This window comes from Leopardus geoffroyi, chromosome C1 (genome assembly GCF_018350155.1).
Source record: "Leopardus geoffroyi isolate Oge1 chromosome C1, O.geoffroyi_Oge1_pat1.0, whole genome shotgun sequence".
NCBI classification, from domain to species: Eukaryota; Metazoa; Chordata; class Mammalia; order Carnivora; family Felidae; genus Leopardus; species Leopardus geoffroyi.
Genome location: NC_059328.1, coordinates 4,357,719 through 4,375,266, shown reverse-complemented (window position 1 = coordinate 4,375,266; position 17,548 = coordinate 4,357,719). Strand labels below are relative to the sequence as shown.

Sequence of the window (17,548 nt, the reverse complement as noted above, 5' to 3'; positions counted from 1 at the left end):
GGGGAGGGGCAGAGAGAAAGAGGGAAAATCCCACAAACCGTGAGATCATGACCTGAACCAAAATCAAGAGTTGGATGCTTAACCTGCTGAGCCACCCAGGTACCCCTTTAACTACTTTTTTAACCGTGAGGCCGAACTTGAAGCCGTGATTCAGTTTTACACATTAGACATGTGCCCAAGAAACGGGAGTCAGGACATCACTTAGGATCGTTTTCCCGTTTGTTGTTTTTGTTTGGTTTTGTTTTTATTAAAGTCACCTGTTTTCATAGCCAAAGGTGGTCATGCTCTGCCCTTCCTGCGCCTCAACAGGAAACACGAAGTCAGTCTTCTCAGCAGCCACAAAGGACGGGAGGAGAGAGGGCCTCCAGCTAGCGCCTCCGGGTCTCTTCCCACCGCTCTGAACACAGAGCCCTCCTGTGAAACCTTCCATGAGCCACAATGGCATAAAGCGAAGAGGCAATTACTGCTCGTTTGTATGGAAACGTTCTGAGCATTCCCAGGTCCAAAAAAACCATCCCAGGTTTTTCAGATACTTTAGGCCACATCTTACTAACGGACACATAAAATCGAGCTGAAGCACAGAGGCTCGCAGACAGCTGGGCGCTCGGCGGCTCGAAGCCGAGCTTCGCTCCCGGGGAAGGGGCCCGGCAGTGCCCGGTGCAGAACCAACACCAGTTGCTAGTCTGCTTTTCGCCTTTTCTCGCGAGAGTGGAAATCCTCCTCCGACCTCTTTAGGTTAGCGAAGCAGGTACTGATGCAGGTCGACTGTGAAAGCAAACGGTGTAACCCAGGCTCTCGAGAAACAGAACTCCTACACTGGTTTTCAAGTAAAGAAGGAAAACCGGTGGCGTAGGAAGACACTTTATTATGTCTTTCGCTCAGACCGGGCCGGGGAAGGGGGGAAGGAGGCACGCCTGATCTCGGAGGTGGGTCCCAGCCACTCGGAGCTGTTGTCCTCCAGGTGACCGAGGGCCTGGGCCCAGCTGCCCCGCCAGGAAGTGCGCTTCCTCCCCAGCGGGGGCGCCCCGTGCGGTGGCTCTGAAGACCCCCGCCCAAGCTTTTGTCGAAAGGGAGCACCGAGCTCCTCTTGATCACGATCCCGCCCTGTCCTGGGGCTGATGCCACTAAACTTCCCCTGAGGTGGCCCGGGCTCCTCACCACGGGCTTGACCCGGCAAGCCTCACTGTCCCTTTGCCTGTCAGCGGCAGGACTGAAAGGTCCGTGGCCAGAGCCCCACAGCCACCGTTCCACCCCCCAGAGAGGCTCCGACAGGAAAGCCTGGCCGTGCGGCTCAGCTCTGCTGCTCTGGCGGCGGCCTGGCCTGGAGTCCCGGCTGGCCCGCTCTGTGGGCGCGGAGGCGGCTGGACATCCTCTGTATCACCAGCCTCTGAGCCTTCAAGCGTTTTCGGAGCTTCTCGTTTTCCTTCAGAGTCAGGAAGAGTTTTTTTTTTAGGGCATCTAAGTCCAAAAGGGCGTAGCTGTGATCGGACGGCTGTGCGGGGCTGGCCGGCTGACCAGGCGCCTGGCTTCCCTGCGGTCTCTGCGGCGAGACCTGAGGACACAGCGCGTGAAGGCGAGGCGGGGCCCAGGGCTGAGAGCCGGGGCCGTGGCGGGTGGGGACACGGCCCGGCCCGGCCCTCGATGCCACAGCACCCCTGACATCCCCACCTGCCCGTTCTACTCGGAGGGTCCGAGATCGGGGCCACAGGCTGTGGGGCTCCCACTTGGGCACCGGATTGCTTCATTCTGTTTGAAGGGAGCCCCCACCCCCGTGCGGAGCCCGAGCGACCACACGCTGCCTTCGTACCCGGGCCCCGCATCTTACCTGTTCTACGGGGCCGCCGGCGTGCGGGGGCAGTGCTTCGAGGGCGGCGTCCGTCTTCCTCCCCAGGCCACACTCCGCGGGCCCCGCCTCGGAGACCACCTAGGGACAGCAGGGCGGAAGCGGGCAGCACACCCGGGATCCCGGGGGACGGCCGCAGCCAGGGGACCGGTGCAAACAGTTAACAGCCAGCCTGCCCCTCGGGGCCTGGACTCGGACCCTCGGAAATCGGGCACGAGCCACGCCGACATGCTCGCCATGCTGGCAGTGAGACCGGAAGGAGGCCCGGGAGGCTCCGCCTCCCCTTTTCTAGGAAAACCTGGAATCCTCAACCCTGGCTTCTGCAGAGCGCGCGACAGACCCCTGCAGGCCAGCCCGGGGGCAGGTGCTGCCGCTCAGTGTCCCCATCGAGGCCGGGGTCCTGACTTGGGGGTGCCGGCGCAGACTCACCTCCTCCTTCTCCGGGTCCGCATCTGCACCCCCACCGGCCGGGTCCGTGTTCTCCCTCACCAGCTGCAAGAGACAGAGCAGTGGACACAGGCCCCGGACTCTGCTCCTGGGAGGCCGAGGAGACCCCGAGAACCCCACCGGGCGCCCGGCCGCGTGCATCTGTCCCCACTGCTCAGCCCTGAGTGTTCAAACGACGCTCTGAACCCGGCCCAGCTGTCGTCACCACCTCTCTCTCTCTCCCTGAATCTTAGGTCAGAGGCCCATGGACAGGCCCCGTGAAGCCACAGACCGAATTCCTACGTGTCACCCCAGGGCCTGACATGCTAGGCGCGTGCTAGTAGGTGACTCACATTTGGCTCATTGAGTGGCAGCCACGTAGGAGACAACATCCGACTCAGGGCCTGCGGCCAATCCCGGGGTGTCCATGGAGCCGAGCCACCGGCCACGGGGCCAGAACCAGCTGCCCATGCTAGCTTCCGGCCCCGGGCACGGACAGCACCCAGGGGCAGGCTCACAGACGTCCCCCGAGCTTTAAACTGTAATGTCACTTCAGGGGCAAACCTTTTACCACAAACGCATGCGAAGCTGTCAAACTCCCATCAGCGACACACACTGACGGAGAAGGTGACTGATCAGAGGGCACAAAGTTTGGGTCAAGCAAAATGACGAAATTCTGGACTCTGCTGCACAAACATCGTGCTGTGGTTAACAGTACTCTGTTGTACATTCAAAAGTTTGTCCAAGGGGCGCCTGGGTGGCCCAGTCGGTTAAGCATCCGACTTCAGCTCAGGTCGTGATCTCATGCTTCATGGGTTCGAGCCCCACGTCGGGCTCTGTGCTGACACCTCGGAGCCTGGCACCTACTTTGGATTCTATGTCTCCCTCTCTCTCTGCACCTCCCCCTGCTTGTGCTCTCTCTCTGTCTCAAAATTAAATAAACGTTAAAAAAAAAAATTTTTTTTACGTCTGTCAAGAGAGTAGACCACGTTAAGTGTTCTTACCGGTCAAAATTGAATATATATCAAACAAAAATAAACGACCTTCCATGCTGAAATAACAAAAAAAACAGACACGCATGGAGAACCTACTTTGTGGGGCGCCTGGGTGGCCCAGTCGGTTAAGTGTCTGCCTCTTCGTTTGGCTCAGGTCATGACCTCGGGGTTCGTGAGTTCGAGCCCCGCGTCAGCTCCGTGATGAGCCTGGAGCCTGCTTGGGATTCCCTCCCCACCCCCACCCCCCGCTCATGCCAGCTGGCGCTCTCACTCTCTCTCAAAATAAACTTAGAAAGAAAGAAAGAAAGAAAGAGAACGAACCTAGTCTGTTCAGGCCACAGTCTTGGTGAAACAAATCCCTGCCCTCAGCCGAGTGCGGCAGCTGGTGGTGGCGCCCAAGGGAGCCGGCCCAAAGGGAAGGAAGGCCAGTGGGGGGCAATGGACATGGCGGCCGGGAGGTCCCTCCAGGGCACGTGAGGGCAGAGGCCCCGACGCGGGGCTTGCCTGCCGGGCACACGGCCGCACACGGGCTCACGCGTCCTCACCCCGTAACTCCCTTCCCTCTCGCTCCCAGGAGCAGCCGCTGCACACGTAGCCGTCAGGTCGGATCGGCCTCGGCTCTGCTCCGCCACGACCCCGCCTTCCCGGTTCACACAGGCGCCCGCTGTGCGGCCCACTCGGGACACCTCTGGGATTTACAAAGTTCAGTATAATCCCCCTCGTGGCCGCGACATCCCACGGCCTGCGAGCTCTCTCCCGAGCCCAACCTCAAACTCCAGGTGCCCAGGGCCCGCCTCACCCGGGAGCCCCACCCTCCAGGGGCGCGGCAAGCGCTGCCCTCCCCCCGCCCCACCTCCTGGGTCTGCAGAGTCCTCGTGCTCTCGCGACCACCTGCACCTTCCTGGGACACCACAGGCCCCGGCCGGAGGGAGCCTGCCACAGCCGCGTCCCCACTCGCCTCCCCCAACGAGCCACAGTCTATCCAGGCCCGGCACCATCCGGCCCCTGCCACCCCCCCCCCCCGACCGGCCCGAGCTGATGCTGTTCGTGAGCGTGTCCCCCAGTCCCTCTCTCTCTACGTCTCCACCCACACAGCCCCTGACCCCCTCCGCCGCTGCACCTGCGGCCGCCCTCCGTGCCCTGGCCAGAGCTCGCAGCCGGCACAGCCGGCGCGGAGGGGGCCCTGAGCGGCAGCGGCACAGCCCCCGGGGCCTTGACCACAGCTCTCAGGCCCCGGCTGGCCACTCGGAAGGAAAGGACTAGGTCGAGGGGCACCTGCGTGGCTCAGTCGGTTCAGCATCTGACTCTTGATTCTGGCTGAGGGCATGATCTCACGGTTCATGAGTTCGAGCCCCACATCGGTCTCTGTGCTGAACAGAGCCCGGCTGGGATTCTCTCTCTCCCTCTCGCTCTCTGCCCCTCGCCCCGCCTCAAAATCAACTTAAAAAAAAAAAAAAAAAAAAAAGGGTGAGGTCTGAATGTAACACAGCGGCCACCCAGCCCTGGGAAGGTCCTCACCGTGCGGCCTCAAGCCCAGCACACGTGAAACGCATCAAGGACCAAGCTTTTTGGCACACCCACCAGTCAGCTGCTTCAACAGCTTCTGGTCACAAAGATTGATATATGTATATATATTTGTTTTTAAGTTTTTATTTATCTTTGAGAGAGAGAAAGCGAGAGCGGGGGAGGGGCAGAGAGAGAGGGAGAGAGAGAATCCCAGGCAGGCTCCACGCTCACTGCAGAGCCCGATGTGGGGGCTCAAACCCACGGGTCATGAGATCATGACCTGAGCCGAAGTCGGACGTCTGACCAACTCGGCCACCCAGGCGCCCCAAGCGTGATCCATTTTTAAAGGGGCTCCAAACTGCAAATTACCTAAAGCAAAGGTCACGGCCAGCGGGGCCCCTGGGCTCTGAACCCTGGAGGTCTGACAGCACTGTGCTCGCTCGTTCTCAGCCTCCACCTTTGCTGTCCCCGCAAACGCCCCCACCCCGCGTGCTGGGCGGTCCCCCGTGTGCTCACCTGCGCGGCGTCCTGAAAGGCAAACACCGTGGGCACGGCATTCTGCTTCAGGTTTTTGCGGTTTCCAAAGGCGCTGAAGCACTCAGGTCGGAAGTGCTCGGAGCAGATGACCGTGTGCTGCTTGGGCTTGAAGTTGCCCCGGCCAATGTTCAGCACCCATTCCTTCAGCAGCTCCGGGCGGCTGAACGGGAACCTAGGAGGCAAAGGAGGGAGACAGGAAGGAACTTGCAAAGCTGATGTGGGCCCTGTAGACTTCTGAACTCTGAAAAATCCCACGAGGTGTTTTAGCAGACAGTTTGGAAAATCCCGTAATCTCACTCTGTTAAACCACATCCAATTTCTGGAGGCTTCTGTCAGGGCCGGTTATGGCATCATTAGTAGGAAACCTGGGGCCATGAACGTGGCCAGAAAACCTTCTGAGGTTTTCCCTCAGGAGCCTGCCACGTGCGGCCCTGCCCCGGGCACTGGGAGGGAGGAATGAATACGACAGTCCCACCCTCATAGAGCCAACCTTCGAGAACAGGAAAACAGACGGTAAACCCAACAGATCTGGACTGTGTAGGAATAAAGAGTAGGAAGTGGTCAGGAAGGCTTCCTAAGACGTGAGGTGATGCTGTTCGTGAGCGTGCCCCAGTCCCTCTCTCTCTAAGTCTCTGCCCACACAGCCCCTGGCCCCCTCCGCCGCTGCACCTGCGGCCGCCCTCTGTGCCCTGGCCAGAGCTCTCAGCCGGCGCAGAGGGGCCCCTGAGCGGCAGCGGCACAGCCCCCGGGGCCTTGACCACAGCTCTCAGGCCCCGGCTGGCCACTTGGAAGGAAAGGACTAGGTTGAGGGGCACCTGCGTGGCTCAGTCGGTTCAGCACCTGACTCTTGATTCTGGCTGAGGGCATGATCTCACGGTTCATGAGTTCGAGCCCCGCACCGGTCTCTGTGCTGAACAGAGCTCGGCTGGGATTCTCTCTCTCCCTCTCACTCTCTGCCCCTCACTCCGCCTCAAAATCGACTTAAAAACAAAAAAGGATAAGGTCTGAATGTAACACAGCGGCCACCCAGCCCTGGGAAGGTCCTCACCGTGCGGCCTTGGAGCAGAAGCAGAAGGAAGCAGGAACGTGAGCCCGTGGATATCTGAGGGAAGGGCTAAGAGCAAAGGCACCGGGACGGGGCCGTGGTCAGAGGCAGGTCTGGCTGGCAGGTGGGCAGTTGGTGGGAAGGGGGTGGGGGCTGTGGGCAGAGGATGATGGCAGAGGGAGGGCACCTGGTGACCGGGACCAGGATGTCAGCAGAGGGGTGACAGGCAGGCAGAGCTGGGATGTATTTTGAAAGCTGTGTGGCAAGGTTTGCCTGTGGGCCATGAAATAAAGAGAAGGAAGGAGTTTCATGAATTAAGATGGGAGAGGGAGGTACTGTAGAGGGAAAGGGGCAGGTTTGGGGGACCAGAATTTTGGTTCTCTATGTTAACTGTTAAACGTGAGGCACCTCTTACATGTCCCCGCTGGAGTGGTGGGGGACACGTGTCAGAAGATGTATGTCAATGTGGGGGCCATCCCCATGTAAAGGGTGGTAAAGCCATAAGCCTGGGAGAGATCGGAGCCCTGGGGACTAAGAGGGGATGGGGAGGGTACAAGACCACGGCCCTCACCCCGAAGGGCTCCACGGCTAGTGCTGGAAATGAGGAGGACCCAGCAAAGGAGTCTGAGAAGGGACACTGTGACAGAGGAAGAGGTCATGGGGTGCCCTAGAAGCCAAGTGGGAGAGTGCCACGGGGGGTCAGTGGTCAGCTGGGCCAAATGCCGCAGATGAGGATGGCCGCCACCAAGGGCTGCTGGGGACCTGGCAGGGCACTTTTGTGGGAGTGGCCGCGGCAAGAGCCTCAATGAGTTGGAGAGAGAATCCGAGAAAGTCCACTCCAGGCGTAAGCCCGGCTGAAAGGAACAGATACGGGCACGGGGAAGACCTGTCCCGGCAACGTCTACGGTGACGTGCTTGACATGGCCCAAAACCGGAGGCACCCAAATGCCCTTCATTGTAGAACAGGTCAATTCTGGTATATTCGTTCAGCGGAGCGCTGCTCCAGGCGGAGAGGAAGGCACCGCGCTCCATGCCGGCGGCTCACAGCCAGCGGCGAGCAGAGCAGGAGACACAAGAAAAGCACAGTGGGGTCCACGTGTGAAGTTCAAAACAGCCCAAAGAGCCCCACGCTGACAGATGGCAGGATACGGGTCACCCCTGGGGATGAGAGGGAAGGAGGGGAGGGAGGGGGTGCGGCTGGGGGTTCCCTAGGGGCTGGTGAGATTATGAATCACAGCAGCGACGCCACGTTCACTTCGTGGAAAGGGCCGGACTGCGGACGATTTGTGCGCTTTTCTGTAGGTCTTACGCTTCAGTAAAAAGATTTACTTTGAAAAGGAAAATGATAATTGGAAAGGAAGTGGGGGCAGAGTGTGCCCAGCTGGCCCCGGGGTCGTGCTCGAAAGGCAGCACAAACACGGGCAGTGGCTGGAACCTGAGCTCTCTTGGGCAGGGAGCCGGTACCCCACCAGGCCCGACATGCTGCGAGCGCGGCGACAGACCCCACTCCCCCGACACCCTGGAGCGTTCTCACTCCTGCACGCCACCCTCCCTTCACGACAGGAGGTCTGGCCAGGGCTAAGAAGGGGCCAGCTCAAGGCAAACCCGATGGCCGCCACCATCACTCATTCATTTGGAAATGCATTCAGCCAGTACACACTGAGCACCTAAGCTCCAAGATGCACCCGCGAACAAGACCAAGTCCCGGGGGCGACAGGCACCAGAACTGCAGAGGGTGCTAGGGGCTGCGGGGCGCGGCCTGGGGAGGGGCGGCCCACGCCGGACCCCTCTGCTCGAGACCTTCCCGATGCGCCCTCAGCAGGTTGCTCAGCCTCTCCGACAGTCTCCCCACGCGCCGAGGCCGGCCAAGGCGGCACAGGGCCGCCGGTGACCCCGCCGGTCCCCGGGCCGCCGGCCCCTCTGCGAAGGGCCCCGCTACACGCCCTCGGGCCTCTCCGGCTGCCGGGCAGAGGCTCCGGCGTCCCCGCCCAGCGCGCCAGGCCTTGGGCTCCGGCGGGGGGTCGCGGCCGGTCGGACGGGCGAGGGGTGTCGGCGGCCGGGCCCCCGCGCCCCACGGCGCCCCCGCCCCTCACCGGTGGAAGGTGAGCTGCTTCCTGCGGCTGCTGTAGCGGTTGCAGCACTGCCGGGCCGCGCACGACTTCGGCATCTCCAAACACCAGACCCAGGTGCCCCTAACAAAGATGGCGGCGTCGGGCCTGCAGGGCGGAGCCAGAGAGCGGGGCGGGGCCTGCGGGGCGAAGCCTGGCCTGCGGGCGGGGCGGGGCGGGGCCAGCGGGCAGTGAGGGGACCGTGGCGAGGCGGGGCCTGCAGGGCACTGCCGGGCCCGCGGACGAGAGCTGGGCTGTGGACGGGGTGGAGCCAGGGAGCGGGGCGGGACCGCCGGGAGGCGGAGGCGGGCCTGCCTCTGCTCGGCTCCTGGGCCATCGCCTCGCGAGCTCTCTCTGCCGCCCGCCTCGCTAGAGTCAGGTGGGCTCCGGGGTGCCCCGTCAAGGGGGTGCGCCCGGACCCAGCTCAGGCCCGACACCCCAAAAGCGCCGCGGGTGCAAGTTCCACCCATTCGCGAAAAAGCCCGTGGTCCTCACCTCCTTGCTTTGAAGAATCAAGACACACCCACCAAACAGCCTTGGACACCTGGAACCCAGAGAAGGGCTCGCGGCCCAAGCTGGCCAGCATTTCTAAGGTTTTAACAGGTGTAAATAACGTAGATTTGGGCTGCTCAAAAGTCACTGGAGGTACTAGTTGACCACCAGTTGGGTCTCAGGTTAGAGGTAGGCAGACACAGCGGACAGAAGGAGCAGGCTATGGGGACCCCAGAGCGTAAAGGGGCAGGACGAGCACCCCTGGGAGACTGCAAACCCACTTGCAGAACCTCACGGGAGGCTGCAGTTTTTACAAAGCAGGGAGCCACTCACGGGGATTCAGGCTGATGCACACAGTGTGATGAAACGGTGAAAGCTATTCATACTGCGGTTTGTTTCTGGAGAATGTACTAGAGAGGTATATGAAGCGTTGTGGGCACTTTTCATCCTGCCAAACCAAACTCAGGCTTCATCTCCCCAAGTCTCTGTGTGATCACCGTTGGGGGGGGGGGGGGGGCAGCCACAGCTACGCCCTTCAGCACAGAAAACAAACACCTGAAGCTAGTCAGGAACCTCAAAGTAGCAATATATTTATTTACAAAATATACAGTTTCACAGAAACAGCTTCGCTTTATACACATAAACTTTATAATTACACAGAACCATGTAAACGATGTTAAGTGTCTGGCCTGGCCAATGCCAATGCGAGGGGCTTACTTTTGGGGTGACATCTTTCCCTCCCCTCCCTTTATCAGCCACCAACCAGGAGCCCCTAGATGGGCCATGCCTAATTTGCATAAAGCTGATTGCAGCTGCCCAGCTCAACCTAACACAAAAACCAAGGTGTCTTGACTTCCTAGACACCACCCACAGGGATAGATCGATCTGTTAAAAGAACAAAAAGGAAACGAAGGAAACAGATCAAAATGAGTATTAAGTACCTTCCAGAGGCGTCACCAGGCATTGAACCTTCTAAAAGCAATACAGCAATCGCCCAGGCTGGTAGTCCCACTGTAAAATCACACATGTTCTTAAATGCACTTTTAAAACTTTGTGGAGTTTTAAAAAAAGAAAGAAAAAAAAACACTTTGGAACTTTGGCTATTCTCATGGTGAAGACACTGGACAGGCAATGTCACGGGGCAGATCTTTGGCAAATTCCTCTCCGACTTTTCCTGGACGTTTGCCCTCATCAGAGCCAGACAGTTGTCTGGGGAGAAGGTTGGTTCTAAGCCCGCTTCTCACTATTTTTCTCTACAGCAGAACTTCCCCCTTGGGGATCTTCACAATAAACTAGGTTTCAGAAACTATTTCTATTTCTGTGTTAATATGCGCAACAGAATACAAAACAAAACAAAAGGCAGTTGGCTGGTGAAGCATGAAAGATACTAGCACAGAAAATGGGCTCTGATTAGCCAATTCGAGTTCAACATCCCCCCACTGTGCCTAAGGGAGAGAATACAAATAGAGTCCCCGTCCGTGGTGGCCCCACACAAGGGTGCCACATGGAGACAACCCCCCCCCCCCACACACAGAGAGACTGGGGGGGTCCACCCCCACTGTAAATGTAAGTATGACCCACCAAGTTGGGCATCCTTCCCTTTTCATGCTTCACAAGAAACAATGTGTATGAAAACACACCCAACCATTTACAAAAAAAAACATTTTTGAGAAGAGTGTTTGAACTGCTCAAGAGCACGGTCAACTTCGGAGAAAGCGGAAGCCTTCCTCTCCCTCCAGGCCCCAGAGCCACCAGTGTCCCCTGCCCTTGAGCAGAGCCCTGTGGAGCTGCAGGCACAAACTCCCTGGCTTCTCCAGAGCTGGCCTGCACAGGAGTCTCCCCAGTCCAGGGTCCTGATTCAGATCTAAGGAAGTCTGCACCGTCCAATGGTATATTCCTGGAGACCAATGTTACCCTATCACTCACACACCAATTCAAACCAAAAAAAAAAAGGCTTCAAATCCTAACCTTGCCCCGTGAAACCAGCGGGCCAGCCTGTGTGAGAGCATACTGAGAATCAACCACAGGAGAGGCCTCCCCTCAAGTTTTCCTTACCTCATTATGTAGAGGAACACCATTCCCCAGTGACTGCCTAACCTTCCTGCTGCTACTGGAGTAAGGTGAGGGAAAGAGGAGGACCAGATCCAAGGGCCCTCTCGCTGGAGAACAGCTTGCCGGGCACCCCAGGACCTCATCCACCAACTGAAAAGGGCACCCAGGCAGAAAACTGCCAATACTTTTGGCTATATCGTGCAAAAAGACAGGTTTTTTACATCGTGCAAAACAGGAAACTGAGTTATGAACACGGGCCACCTCAACCCCCCCCAACCAACCCCTTTTCCACCGAGAAGTGGCCACATACTGTCCCTTTTAACAAACAGAAGGAAACCTAGGGATCGTTAGCTGGCCCCCGCCCCAGGGCTCCTCCCAGAGCAAGACCAGAGGACTCTAGCTGGCAGCCAGCAGTGGGGGTGGGGGTGGGGGGGTATGAGGGGGGGACAGCAGCAACCACAGCAGGGAGAGAGGGCAGACCACGAAGGTTGGGGCAGCTTGATGGTTGCTGTACAGACACTTATGGTCAAAGACTTACACTCGAGAGAAAGCTTACACGTATGGCTGTTCACTAACAGGCCCGGGAAACTGAACATCTCCTCTCCCGAGACAGCGGAAGCGGGTAACAGCTTGCACCCGTTCCCAACGGAGGGAGCTTGTTAACAAAATGACAGCAAGGGTTCACCACTACCACGTACCCTCCTTTTCAGCTGAACCAAACCCACTGTACTTGAGTGTTGAGTCCACCTCCACTGCAGAGAACACGGCTCTGGCAGCAGCTTTGGCCAACGAGGATTTTATTCAGTCACTGGCTATATACAGGGTATACCTTGGACAGCCTGTCCTTTTGCTTAGGCACCTGAATGGCAGGGGTCTGCCCGCACCAGAGCTGAGAGTTCTGTGCTCAACTAAGAGACGGGCCAAAAAGCCCATCGTCCCTTCCGATTCCTCGCCCATGGTCTCCTCGCACACCGACAGTCAGTCCAGAAACAGTTTCCGTGAGCCCATCCGAGAACGGTTGGAGCGGCGGATGTCGAACTTGGAGTCCCGGCACTTCTGGCAGACAAACACTTCCGGAACATTGGATTTCCGGATTTTCGCACAGGACAGGTGAATCCAGGTGTGGCACTCGTTACACTCAATCATAGGGCGGCCGGCGAACGGTTTCATGCAGAAGCAGGTGACGAGGTCCCAGGAGTCGTCATCTGAAAAGGGGAGACACATGTAAGGGGAGGGGAAGAACCTTCCTGCGACCCCTCCCCATCCCACCCGCTCCTCCAGTGGGTCCAGGCAGCTGAGCTGCAGTAAAGCCCGATCTTCACCAAATGCACGGACTTCAACTTGCACTAAGGGCAGGGCTATCAGACCGGCAGGGCCCTCGGAAGTGCTCCCCTCTCTGAAAGCGGAGCAAATGCGTGAACGAAGCCACTGAAATGTGTGGCACCAGGAATTAACCACGAGAGGTGGACTTAGAAGCTAGATTATTTTTGTATTTGGAGGCCTGTCCTGGAATCTCAGCTGTCTCCAGCCGCAATCACCCCCTCCCCCACCACTTCCTAAACATCTCAGTGTCCACCTTCTTCTCCCTTCCTCCCTAGAGATGGCGGGGCACACTCTGCTGTCACACTGCCAGGAAGGGACCGTTCCAAAACTCCTGCCTACGTCCCCTGCTCTTCGGACCACCAGCCACTCGCGTGGCGCTCCTCCGGGGACCACTCACCCGAATCCACCATTATGTCCTCATCATTGCCGGTGCTGTCCTCGTCCCGGAACACCACCTGCTTTCCCTGCCGGACAATAGTCCGTTTGCCTTCAGTCTTTATTTCTTTGACCTGATCAGGTGACACCGTGACACAAGATCCACTGGAAGGAGTGTCAGAGTCCCAGCCCGAGCAGGGGTCGCCGGGAGCCTGGGGGATATCCTGCAGGGCGGGACTTGTGGGGGTCTCTACATATGGGTCAGCGGCTTCCAGCTTCAGCAAGCTCCCCATGTACCCCTCCTTCACAGGCACATCACTGTCCCTCCTCTTCCTCTTCTTCTTCTTCTTCAGCTTGTCCGTTTTCTTTCTGTCCAGCAAGAAGTTACTGGGCTTGGCTCGCTGCAGGAGGCTCGGCTGCAGGTGGCCAAAGCAGCGGTCAGAGACCGGCAAGGGTACCGCGGACGCCATGTCGGTGAAACCAGCGTCCCAGCCGTCACTGTCGATGGTACCAGCGGTGCTGTTGGCAGGGCTGGGGCTGCTCCTCAAAGGGAGCTCCTGAAAGGACAGAAGCACAGGCATGGGGTCCGAGTGTTTCGGCCGGTCCCGGCAACAAGAGCTAGCTAGCCACAGGCAGAGTGTCGCAGCCAGGTCAGGCCTACAGACCAGGGCTATCAGAACCGTGACCTTCTCGGCTCTCACAGGCAGTACTCTTTAGGAATGGTGTCATGAGCCCTCTACCGTGACCTTCCAGATAGAATGTTAACCCCCGAGGAGGAAAACCTTCTCTTGCTGAACCCTCAGCCCCTGGACCAGAGCCAGGAACTCATTCGATGCCCAGTAAGTATCTAGAAAAGTGCCAAGGACACCCTCTGAAACCCCCTTATCTTTCCCCGATTGTAATATCTCCTGTCTGTTTGTCCTCCCAAGGGGTGTATTTTTTTTTTTAATTAAGTGAATTTAAATTAGTTTTGGGAGTTTCCTGACACTCTTCTTCAAAACTGGAGACATCCCCCCAAATGCTGCACAATCAAAGTAGGTAAGCATAGCCCCAAAGCCATGAGCTAATCTCTGTGGTTCCTTCAGACCAGTCAAGCATTTTATTTACAAACAGTGGCAACATTCTGCGTGGTACAAAAGACACACTTATCCACGTCCACGGGAAACAGAAGTGATAAGCCAATGCTGGACTCTGACCTCTTAATAAACTTTCCTTTCTTTTGAGACCTGTATAATACAAGCTTGAACACTATGACCATGGTGGTCCTCAGTCCTGCCCGTTAGTTACTTAGCAAGGAGAAAAGAAATCCCTTAAAACACAGGGGATTTGGGCCACAAGTCCCTGAAGACACTGTAACATGGTGTGCAAAGCAAGTGGAGAGCTGCTCACCAGAAGAACAGTGTAGACCGGGCCTAACCGTCCGGCTGAACCCCAGGCTCTGCCACTGTAATTAGCCTGGAACCCAGGGTGAGGAGTGCCCCAGCGTCTTCGTCTTTAAAATGGGGATAAATAACAGCACCTGTCTCACAGATCATAAAGACCAAGAACGCCGCCCGGCCACTGTAGGCACTGCCTCTGCACCGGACATTCAGAGCGGGCAGACAGGAAACATGTTATTTGCAAGCAAACGCTTAAAGTTTATTAAATCATTTCTAGACAAGCCTATGTTTTCTATCTGAGTTTTAGAAACCACCTCCCAGACAGGTCTAAGTTTCCTAGAAAGATTTCTACCTGACAGCCGTCTGAAGTCCCCCCACCCCACCCGTTCCAGACCCCCACCCTGCCACTGGCTTCACTGCCAGCAAGAGGGGTGGCCCTGAAGATTACCTCCTTCGGATAAGGAATGTAGCCAGCATAGGCCAAGACAAAGGTGCAGAATTTGTTGAAATCCTCCACAGTCCTGCGCCTCTTGTAACTGGGGGAGCACTCCTGTTAGCAGGCGAGAAAACGGGGTGTGTTTGAAAGTAGGCACTTGGAGATGGAACCACAGAAACAAAACTAAGCCAGCTGGAGATGTTCTCGTCAACCACTTCAAAATACACGGCTAGATTTACAAACACTCCAGAAACAAGATAAGGTAGGTTTGGGTCCGAGAAATAGCACTGTACTCAGGAGGCTGAAAGAAGGGTATTGTGGTGTTTTGCCAAGGGCAAACACTGGGGCACTGGTGGGCAGATAACAACATGCACAAGAATCTATTTCTTGTGCTCCTGTGGCATTTTCCAACATTATCACTGTCTGCAGGCCTATCAGGAGCTCTAGTAACTGTGTTTTTGCTACAGATTTTCCATTTTGAAAATAAACTCCAGCTGCAGCTGTAATCCAAATATTTTTAAGTGATTTCAAAGTCAACTACTTCTTACCCTTCAGAACTCAACTCAGGTCTGACCCCTCCCCAGCCAGGGAGGAACTCCTCCTCCTCCTGGGCGCTCTCCTCCAGGAGAGGCCGCTTCCGCTCGGCCCTCCGCTGCTGCAACACCCAGCGTCCAGGGGGCCAGCACCCAAATGCTCCCCGACTCAGAAATTAAACCAGGAACGTTGTTGCTAGGCTTAACTTGCAGGGAGAAGAAATACTGAATGAAATACTAGAGGATTTTGGCTTGTGTGTCCTGTCTCCATTCAATCTAGAAACGTCCTTAACAAGAAGGGGTTTTCTCCCGAAAAAGAGCAGCCCGGGGAGAAAGAACCTTTATTTGCTAAAAAGCAAAACAACTCTCCTTAATTTTGGTTTATTCGGCTAGCTTATTTACCGAGATTTCCTTCGGGCATTTTAGCACCCATCCCAACCCCATCCTTCCGTGCTCGGCTCCCATTTCCAGAACCCAGGGACCCCCTACCCTGCTAGGGTGAAAGCGGGACAGGAAGCTGGGGGGTGGGTTCCTGGACCCAGTCCAGCCCCTCCCCAGGACGGAGGGCCCAGAAAGCGGCGCGGCACCGGCGCGCCGCCCGCAGGTTTCCTTCCGAAGGCTCCGCTTATTTTTTCAACTTGGTTCTAGCAGACCCTCTCCTCCCCCCCCCCCGGCCCCCCCCCCCGCCGCCGCTGGGACCCGAGGGGCGCGCAGGTCGGCGGAGCACCGGCCTCAGAGAGGTACCCGGCATTTCCTGCGGCGCAGAGACCCTGCCCCCATCCCCGGGAAGCACTGACCGCCCGCGCTCCGGCCACGGTGGGAGGGCCGCGGCCCTCGGCCCTCAAACTCTCGGGGCGAACTTTTATTTCGGCGGGGAACGCGCAAAAGTGGGTCAGGGGCCTGGACGCGGAGCGCAAGGCGGCGGCGCCCTCGGGCCCGGGGCGGAGGGACCCGCGCCGCCCCCACCGCGCCCGCCCGCCTCTCCGCCCCGCCGCCTTTAGGAAAAGCAGATGGCGGTGCGGCCCCCTCCCCGCCCTCCGCGGAAGCCGCCCCCCGCCGACACTCGGCCCCGGAAGGTGCGGGGCCCATCCCGCGGGGGAGGGGGCGCGGGAGGCCGGGCAGGATTCGGGGTCCGGGGCTGGTGGGCCCCGCGAACCACCAAGGCGGCAGCGCGGCGAGCCAACGCGCCCGCCGCCGCCTCCCCCACCCGCTCGAGCCGGGACCCGCACCCGAGCCCGGCGGACCTCGGGAGCGAGAGGGGACCGAGGCGGGGGCGCCGGAGGGGCCGCCCGGGAGAACCGAGGGCCGATCCCCGGAAGGAGGGGGAGCCGGGGCGGGGCGAGAGAGCCCGCGGCCGGGGGGCGGGGGCCCCGGAGGGGGAGGAGAGCGCGCGGAGGGTGGGGGGCTCGATTCGGGTGTTTGCGGGGGTGGGGACCCGGCAGGAGTAGGCCCCCGGAGCCGGAGGGGGCGGGGGCCGCGCGGGAGTCAGGGGGCGGGGCGCGGACTACCGGGCCCTAGGGATTAAGGGAGCAGGCGGGGGCGCGCGGAGCGGAGTCCCGGTCCGAGGGGGACCACGAGCCCCTCCGGGAGGGGGGGAGGGGGCTCGTCCGAGAAGCGGGAACGCGAGGCGGCGGCTGGGACCGAGTCCCCGGGGGCGGGGAAGGAGTAAGCCAAGCCGGCGGGGAGGGGCCGGGGGCGCAGACAGGTCCCGGAGCTACGCGAGGCCGGGGAGGGGTGGGCGCGGCGACCCGAGGGAAGCGGGCGCCGGGAAGACGCGGACGCCCGCGGGAGGGACGCCGAGGCGAGGGCCGGCTGGGAGGACCGGGCGCGGGCCCGAGTGGGGGGCGGGGTTGAGCGCCCAAGGGGGCGACGAGGGAAGGCCGGGGGAGGGGAGGGCGGCGCTGGGCCGGCGGGGGTCCGGCTGCGGGGAGCGCCAGGACTGGAGTGGGGGTGGTCAGGGGCGATCCGGACGCAGCCCTCACTCACCTCCGGGTGGAAGGCGGCGGCGCAAGAGTCGGAGTCCATGTTCAGGGTGGGGGGCGGCGGCTACGGGAGTGCAGGGGCCGGGATGCGGGCGCCGGGCCGCGGAGCCGCTCAGGGCTGGGGGCTCCGGCGGCAGCGCAGAACGAGGGCGGACCCGGGAGGGGTCGCCCCGGCTGGAGGTGATGAGGGGTTCGGCGTGTTGCGTCCCGGGCTCTGTGCTCCCGGGCCGGCGGCTCCACGGCCGAGCAGAGTTGGCGATGCAGCTCCTGCGGCCGGAGAGGCGGGAGAGTCGCTGCGGGGGGCGGTGGCGGCGGCGAGCGGGAACCCGACCCGCTCCCCGACCTGACGCCCAGTTCGGCTCGTGTCTCGGGAGGGAGGGCGGGAGAGCCGCGAGGGCTGTCGGGAGATGTAGTCTGTGGGCGACGGGAAGCCAAAGGCGCGGGGGCGGGCGCGGGGCATTGTGGGAGTAGTGGTCCCGACTCCGCCTCGAAGGCGCACAAAGGCCTCCTCGCGGA

General features: G+C 59.6%; 2 protein-coding genes and 1 long non-coding RNA gene across 5 annotated transcripts; 1 reads left to right on the top strand and 2 right to left on the bottom strand.

The window, feature by feature from the left end:
- The first annotated feature begins 51 nt into the window (after window positions 1-51).
- LOC123597123 lies at window positions 52-1,308 on the top strand. Its single transcript, XR_006711966.1, has 2 exons — window positions 52-99; window positions 270-1,308. It is a non-coding gene; the product is annotated as an uncharacterized LOC123597123 (long non-coding RNA).
- THAP3 (THAP domain containing 3) lies at window positions 846-8,566 on the bottom strand. Of its 3 annotated transcripts, none has more exons than XM_045475511.1 (5): window positions 8,446-8,566; window positions 5,287-5,479; window positions 2,273-2,335; window positions 1,826-1,924; window positions 846-1,552 (listed from the first exon to the last, which is right to left on the bottom strand). In XM_045475511.1, exons 1-5 carry the CDS (start codon window positions 8,517-8,519, stop codon window positions 1,292-1,294), a joined length of 690 nt encoding a protein of 229 aa, XP_045331467.1. In that variant the 5' UTR covers window positions 8,520-8,566; the 3' UTR covers window positions 846-1,291. The 3 variants fall into 3 exon arrangements, with proteins under 3 accessions (XP_045331467.1, XP_045331469.1, XP_045331468.1); XM_045475513.1 differs by having other exon boundaries at window positions 846-1,423; XM_045475512.1 differs by lacking the exon at window positions 2,273-2,335.
- Window positions 8,567-9,526: 960 nt separating this feature from the next.
- PHF13 (PHD finger protein 13) lies at window positions 9,527-17,409 on the bottom strand. Its single transcript, XM_045475509.1, has 4 exons — window positions 17,037-17,409; window positions 14,530-14,631; window positions 12,725-13,259; window positions 9,527-12,209 (listed from the first exon to the last, which is right to left on the bottom strand). Exons 1-4 carry the CDS (start codon window positions 17,073-17,075, stop codon window positions 11,983-11,985), a joined length of 903 nt encoding a protein of 300 aa, XP_045331465.1. The 5' UTR covers window positions 17,076-17,409; the 3' UTR covers window positions 9,527-11,982.
- Between the last annotated feature and the right edge of the window lie 139 nt (window positions 17,410-17,548).